Here is a 7,500-nt window from a genome sequence, read left to right as displayed (position 1 = left end):
CTCTCTTACTGGGTCCAGTTCTGAAGACAGGATATTCTCCTACTTGTGACTGTGAAAATCCTTGTTTAATTTGTCAGAGTCAACATGCGTGTGTGTGTGTGTGTGTGTGTGTGTGTGTGTGTGTGTGTGTTTACTCATGTGTGTGTGTGTGTATGTGTGTGTACTCATGTAGGTATGTGTGTGTCTGCTTGTGTGTACTGTATGTGTTTTCAGAGTATGTGTGTCTGTGTTTGTCTCTCGCCTCACTGTGTCCCCGGATGCGCTGTCTGGTCTGTGTTGTCATAGAGATCTCAGGGGCTTTTTTGTGGTTTTGTGTGTTTGGAGAGAAAGAGAGAGAGAGAGAGAGAGAGAGAGAGAGAGGGAGAGAGAGGGAGAGTGTGTGTGTGAGAGAATATGAGCAAAGTTCTTTCTTATGTCAGACTGTTGTTTCTACATAGCCATTTCCTGATAAGACCCTAGAAACAAAACCAATGCATTACAGCATCTTACACACTTCCTCAGCCACGTGTGTGTGTGTGTGTGTGTGTGTGTGTGTGTGTGTGCACGTGTATGTATGTGTGGGTCCTTCTTTTTCCTGGAGAGACATGACATTAAGAGAGAAACCAGATGCTTCAGTCGTATGACTTTAACACATGAACTTCACAAACTATGAGAAGAATGCCAACTGTAATTTATGTATTTATGTGCATGTTCTGTGTGTGTGTGTGTGTGTGTGTGTGTGTGTGTGTGTGTGTGTGTGTGTGTGTGTGTGTGTGTGTGTTGCAGACTGACTGTGTGAACTATGTGAAAGTTCTGCACCATTTTAACCGCACACACCTGTATGCCTGTGGCACTGGGGCCTTCCATCCAGCCTGCATCCACGTAGAGGTGGGCCAAAGGATGGAGGTGAGTCTCTCATTCTCTCTCTTTCCCTCTCTCTCTCTCTCTCTCTCTCTCTCTCTCTCTCACACAGACACACACACACATTCTCTTTATCTCTCTCTCTCTCTCCCTCTCACACACACACACACATTCTCTTTATCTCTCTCTCTCTCTCCCTCTCACACACACACACATATTCTCTTTATCTCTCTCTTACCCTTTCCTTCTCCCACGCTTTCTCTCCCTCCTTCATTTTCTGGCACTGGTAGTAGAGAAACAGGAACACTTTAGAGGTAACAGCGCAGGGCTAGTGCACACAGCTGGCTGAGGCTTTCTTAAAGGCATGGGCCATACAGGAGACATGGCTTATTAAGCTCTCTTAAAGGGATACAGTAGCTATTAAAACAATCCACAGACCTACAGTACACTGCACTGTACAATACTGAAGCAGAGTACAGACCATAGGGAATTGTTTCACCTCTCTGTTGTTAAGTTAGAGTAAAGCCAGTCTAACAGATCCAAAACATGATTAGTGAGCTCACAGGTTACATTTGGTGACCTTGCACTTACACTAGTGATCTTACAGTGTATGCTAGTTGTCAAATTAGTAGATTGTATGTGGGATCTAAACAATGCATATCAGGATCTTTCTCAGCTCTTAAATCAGAGCTGACAGATTCTTTGTTCAATCTCTCTTAGGACCATGTTTTCCGGATTGACCAATCTAAAGTTGAGGATGGGAAGGGGAGGAGCCCATATGACCCTCGCCATACAGCTGCTTCAGTTCTGATTGGTGAGCTAAGCTGTCAGTCATTTCTGCACACCATGTCTGTCTGCTGTGGCCGGGTCATGTCCTGACCCTTGCTGTGCTGTCTCCTAGAGGATGAGCTGTATGCTGGAGTGGCCACTGATCTGATGGGGCGGGACTTCACCATCTTCCGCAGTCTGGGCCGAAAACCATCCATCCGCACCGAGCAGCATGACTCGCGCTGGCTCAATGGTGTGTGTGCGTGTGTGTGTGTTTGTGTGTGTGTGTGTGTGTGTGTGTGTGTGTGTGTGTGTGTGTGTGTGTGTGTGTGTGTGTGTGTGTGTGTGTGTGTGCACTTATCTTATCTAGCACGTGTATGTGTGGTTACAAGACTTTAGGTACAAGACTAAAATTGTCATCTTTGTGTGTGAATGTGTGCGTGCGTGTGTGCACTTATCTTATCTAGCATGTGTATGTGTGGTTACAAGACTTTAGGTACAAGACTAAAATTGTCATCTTTGTGTGTGTGTGTGTGTGTGTGTGTGTGTGCGTGTGTGTGTGCGTGTGTGTTCCAGAGCCCAAGTTTGTGGGGGCCTCCTGGGTCCCCGAGAGTGAGAACGAGGATGATGACAAGATCTTCTTCTTCTTCCGGGAGACGGCGGTGGAGGCGCAGGGCTTTGGGAAGGTCACCTACGCTCGGATTGGTCAGCTGTGCCGAGTGAGTCCAGTCAGGGTCCAGATATCACACACACACACACACACACACACACACACACACACACACACACACACACACACACACACCCTAGCATGAGTCCAGTCAGGGTCCAGATATCACACACACACACACACACACACACACACACACACCCTAGCATGAGTCCATGTGTCAGGGTCCAGATATCACACACACACACACACACACACACACACACACACACACACACGTGTCAGGGTCCAGATATCAGACACACACACCCTAGCATGAGTCCAGTCAGGGTCCAGATATCAGACACACAGACCCTAACATGAGTCCAGTCAGGGTCCAGATATCACACACACACACCCTAACATGAGTCCAGTCAGGGTCCAGATATCAGACACACACACCCTAGAATTAGTCCAGTCAGGGTCCAGATATCAGACACACAGACCCTAACATGAGTCCAGTCAGGGTCCAGATATCACACACACACACCCTAGCATGAGTCCAGTCAGGGTCCAGATATCACACACACACACCCTAGCATGAGTCTTGTTTGTGTACAGGGCAGTGTGTTGACTGTGGGTATGAAGACTGGTGTGTTGATGAGGGTGTTTGTTTGGGGTGTGTGCTGGGATCTGATGGTCAGGTGGCATGCCTTCTGTGTTCTACTGTAACTTGTTTGTGTGTGTGTGTTTGTGTGTGTCTGTGTGTGTGTGTGTTTGTGTGTCTGTGTGTGTGTGTGTGTGTGTGTGTGTGTGTGTGTGTGTGTGTGTGTGTGTGTGTGTCTGTGTGTCTGTGTGTCTGTGTGTGTGTGTGTGTGTGTGTGTGATTTAGAATGACATGGGAGGCCAGCGCAGCCTTGTGAATAAGTGGGCGACATTCTTGAAGACTCGGCTTGTGTGCTCAGTGCCAGGAAGTGATGGCAGCGAGACCCACTTCGATGAACTCCGTAAGCTCACTCCTCAAACACACACTAAAACACACACACACACACACTAAAACAGACACACACACACACACACACACACAGACACAAATTTGGCCCAACATTATTGACCTCACATATTTGTCTTTAGGTGATGTCTTCCTGCTACAGACCCGAGACAGGAAGAACCCACTTTTCTACACCATCTTCACCACCTCCAGGTACTGATGTCTGTTTAGTATGTTTGTCTCAAGTGTGTGTGTGTGTGTGTGTGTGTCTCTGTGTGTGTGTGTGTGTGTGTGTGTGTGGTTTAGAATGACATGGGAAGCCAGTGCAGTCTTGAGAGTAAGTGAGCGATGTGTGTGTATGTGTGTATGTGCTGGGTCTGATGCTATTGTCATCGTCTCTCTCTGCAGTAGTGTGTTTCGGGGGTCAGCCGTGTGTGTGTACACCATGAGTGACATCAGACGGGCCTTCCTGGGGCCCTTCGCCCACAAAGAGGGGCCAAACTACCAGTGGGTCCCCTACCAGGGCAAGGTCCCCTACCCACGACCAGGCATGGTAAGGGCCCAACACATAGCATAGCACAAGCACAACTCTTTGCAGTGCCCAGCATCTACTATAGAACTATAGCGTACAGAGCATGCACAGAATTCTATTCTATTCTATTGATGGAAATATTACTGTCCCTTTAGTAGTAATAACATTTATCCTTTTATCTTATTTTTCCTTTCATTATTTAATTGTATCTTTATACCAATATTAATTTAAAGTTGATTATTAAAATGTTATACCTAGCCTGGCTAACGCCAAACCTCATCTCATTGAGATGGGGTCTGGGAACTACACATTAATTTTCTCGTTTTTGAAACGTGGTTTACGAATGCCCAGAGCTGTTTATTGGGCGCTACGAATGTCTATCAAATGCGTCTGTACATAGCTCATAACCACTTCGGTGTGTCGTCATCGTCTTGCTGTCCCCCCTCCGTTCTGTGATTGGTTCCTTCGTTGAGGTGAAAATGAAGTCCATGGAATCCAGGCTACCTAGCAGCGCGAATAAAATTGTGCGCGTAAGGCAGCATGGGAAAACCCAGGCTATGTTATACCTGTAGCTTTGGCAACAATGACTTTATTCATTCATGCCATCATTTGATTTGATTTAATTTGATTTGATTTGTCATCTAGTAATAAAAGAACTGACCTGCACTGAGAGCCAGCAGGCTGTAGTGTTTAGACAAAGTGTTGACCTCTGACCCCTTGTCCCTGCAGTGTCCCAGCAGGACCTACGGAAGCTTTGAGTCCACTAAGGGCTTCCCCGACAGCGTTATCCAGTTTGCCCGGCACCACCCGCTCATGTTTAACCCTGTGACCCCACTGGGTGGCCGCCCCGTCTTCCTGAGCACCTCGCCAGAACACAGCTTCACTCAGATCACCGTGGACCGCGTCAACGCGGCCGACGGCCAGTACGACGTCATGTTCATCGGCACAGGTGTGTGAGGCCGGTTATTTGGCAGACATGTTGCTTGTTTGTCTGTGAGCGTGTAATAGCAGGTCATAAACATGCATTTCAGTCCTGTTGGGACAGTACAAGGATGTATGTATACTGTACTGTGTGTCATATCAGGGAGTTTTCAGCTGCGCATATGACTCTGTCTCATACAATATGTATATGATGCTTTGGCAATGTGGCCAGTGAGTGAGTGGGAGATGTAGCTGACTGAATTGGGCCGTTTCCCTTTGGGTTTCATCACACCCTGATGGTGTAACCTTCCGCCGGCGCCCACCTAGGGCTAATAATTACAGGCCTCCGCAGCCCCGCTGCTCACTGTCATGTGTGCGGCATTTACAGCCCTGGCTATCTCCGAGTCTCACAGCCTGGGGACGTGTTCATTAACAGCCCTGACACAGGAGGAAGTGAGAGAGCCTCAGGCCTGTGTGTGTGTGTGTGTGTGTGAGTGTTTGTGTGTGTGTGTGTGTGTGTGTGTGTGTGTGTGTGTGTGTGTGTGTGGGTGTGTGTGTGTGTGTGTGTTTGTGGGCAGTTGTGTCAAGTCCTGCCTTGGTCAGAAATATGTATGGGCATGAAGTATATTTGTGTTTAGGGTGTGCTCAATCTGCTCCACTGTTCAGTCATGCAGTGTGTGTGTGTGTGTGTGCACACCTACATTCCTATGAGTATGCACATGCATCAGGGTTCTGTAATGCTCTTATGTATATACAGTGTCCTTGCTATATTGTATATAGTGTTGTGTAGTGCTATAATATACAGTGTTCTATAATGTGCTAATGTAGACACAGTGTTGTGTAATGTTGTAATGTATACACAGTGTTGTGTAGTGTTGTAATGTATACAAAGTGTTGTGTAGTGCTGTAATATAGTGTTGTGTAGTGCTATAATGAATATAGTGTTGTGTAGTGCTGTAATGTATAGTGTTGTGTAATGTTGTAATGTATACACAGTGTTGTGTAGTGTTGTAATGTATAGTGTTGTGTAGTGCTGTAATATAGTGTTGTGTAGTGCTATAATGAATATAGTGTTGTGTAGTGCTGTAATGTATAGTGTTGTGTAATGTTGTAATGTATACACAGTGTTGTGTAGTGTTGTAATGTATACACAGTGTTGTGTAGTGTTGTAATGTATAGTGTTGTGTAGTGCTGTAATATAGTGTTGTGTAGTGCTATAATGAATATAGTGTTGTGTAGTGCTGTAATGTATAGTGTTGTGTAATGTTGTAATGTATACACAGTGTTGTGTAATGTTGTAATGTATACACAGTGTTGTGTAGTGTTGTAATGTATAGTGTTGTGTAGTGCTGTAATATAGTGTTGTGTAGTGCTATAATGAATATAGTGTTGTGTAGTGCTGTAATGTATAGTGTTGTGTAATGTTGTAATGTATACACAGTGTTGTGTAGTGTTGTAATGTATACACAGTGTTGTGTAGTGTTGTAATGTATAGTGTTGTGTAGTGCTGTAATATAGTGTTGTGTAGTGCTATAATGAATATAGTGTTGTGTAGTGCTGTAATGTATAGTGTTGTGTAATGTTGTAATGTATACACAGTGTTGTGTAGTGTTGTAATGTATAGTGTTGTGTAATGTTGTAATGTATACACAGTGTTGTGTAGTGTTGTAATGTATAGTGTTGTGTAATGCTGTAATGTACACAGTGTTGAGTAATGCTGTTGCTGTGTGCAGATGTGGGCGCGGTGCTGAAGGTGATCTCGGTGCCCAACAAGAAAAGCAACACAGCTCTGCTGCTGGAGGAACTCCAAGTGTTCAAGGTGAGCTTCTGCTGCAGAACTACTGAGGACACATGCACATACACATACACACACACACACACACACACACACACACATACACACACACACACACACACATACACTCACACACACACACCCACACACACACTCACACACATTACACACACACTCACACTCACACACACATTACACACACACACACTCACACACACACACTCACACACACACTCATACACACACACACACACACACCCACACGTATACACACACATTACACACACACACACACACACTCACACACATTACACACACACACACTCACACACGTATACACACACACTCGCACACGTATACACACACATTACACACACACACACACACTCACACACATTACACACACACACACACTCACACACGTATACACACACATTACACACACACACACACTCGCACACATTACACACACACACACTCACACACGTATACACACACACTCACACACTCACACACATTACACACTCACACACTCACACACATATACACACAAAAACACGTCCTAACCTCTTTCTCTCCTTTCTGCCCACACAGGACTCCTCATCCATCATTAACATGCAGATATCATCTAAACGAGTAAGTCTCTCAATCTCTCTCTCTCTGTCTCTCTCTCTCTCTCTGTCTCTCTCTCACATACACACACACTCACACACACTTTCTCTGTCTCACACACACACACCCACACACACACACACACACACTGTCAGACTGTTAACAACTGTGCAAACAGTCCAGATAGAGAGAGTTCCCTTCTGCCGAGGCAGACAGAGATGACAAAGAACATCTCCTCCACTTGCAAGGAGAGATCACTAGCAGTCGTTCCCACCATCATATATTATGTATGCACACACACACACACACACACACAGCTCCAAACCTATTATCCACCTTACTTCTAAGCTTTCGGTGTGTGTTCAGGTTGTCCTTTTAAAAGCTTGACGACA

At 45.5% G+C, this 7,500-nt stretch overlaps 1 protein-coding gene across 1 annotated transcript in view; it reads left to right on the top strand.

Annotated features, from left to right (window-relative positions):
* The window catches only part of sema3b (sema domain, immunoglobulin domain (Ig), short basic domain, secreted, (semaphorin) 3B), a 38,270-nt gene that overhangs the window by 23,442 nt on the left and 7,328 nt on the right, over positions 1-7,500 (top strand). Inside the window, exons 5-14 of the mRNA XM_042098864.1 lie at positions 766-885; positions 1,561-1,654; positions 1,742-1,861; positions 2,185-2,327; positions 3,150-3,264; positions 3,392-3,461; positions 3,657-3,801; positions 4,510-4,729; positions 6,435-6,520; positions 7,091-7,132. Of these exons, the coding sequence (XP_041954798.1) occupies positions 766-885; positions 1,561-1,654; positions 1,742-1,861; positions 2,185-2,327; positions 3,150-3,264; positions 3,392-3,461; positions 3,657-3,801; positions 4,510-4,729; positions 6,435-6,520; positions 7,091-7,132 (1,155 nt within the window). The remainder of the gene's footprint in view (positions 1-765; positions 886-1,560; positions 1,655-1,741; positions 1,862-2,184; positions 2,328-3,149; positions 3,265-3,391; positions 3,462-3,656; positions 3,802-4,509; positions 4,730-6,434; positions 6,521-7,090; positions 7,133-7,500) is intronic.

Source organism: Alosa sapidissima, chromosome 7 (genome assembly GCF_018492685.1).
Source record: "Alosa sapidissima isolate fAloSap1 chromosome 7, fAloSap1.pri, whole genome shotgun sequence".
NCBI classification, from domain to species: Eukaryota; Metazoa; Chordata; class Actinopteri; order Clupeiformes; family Clupeidae; genus Alosa; species Alosa sapidissima.
This window is presented reverse-complemented; position numbering and strand designations above follow the sequence as displayed.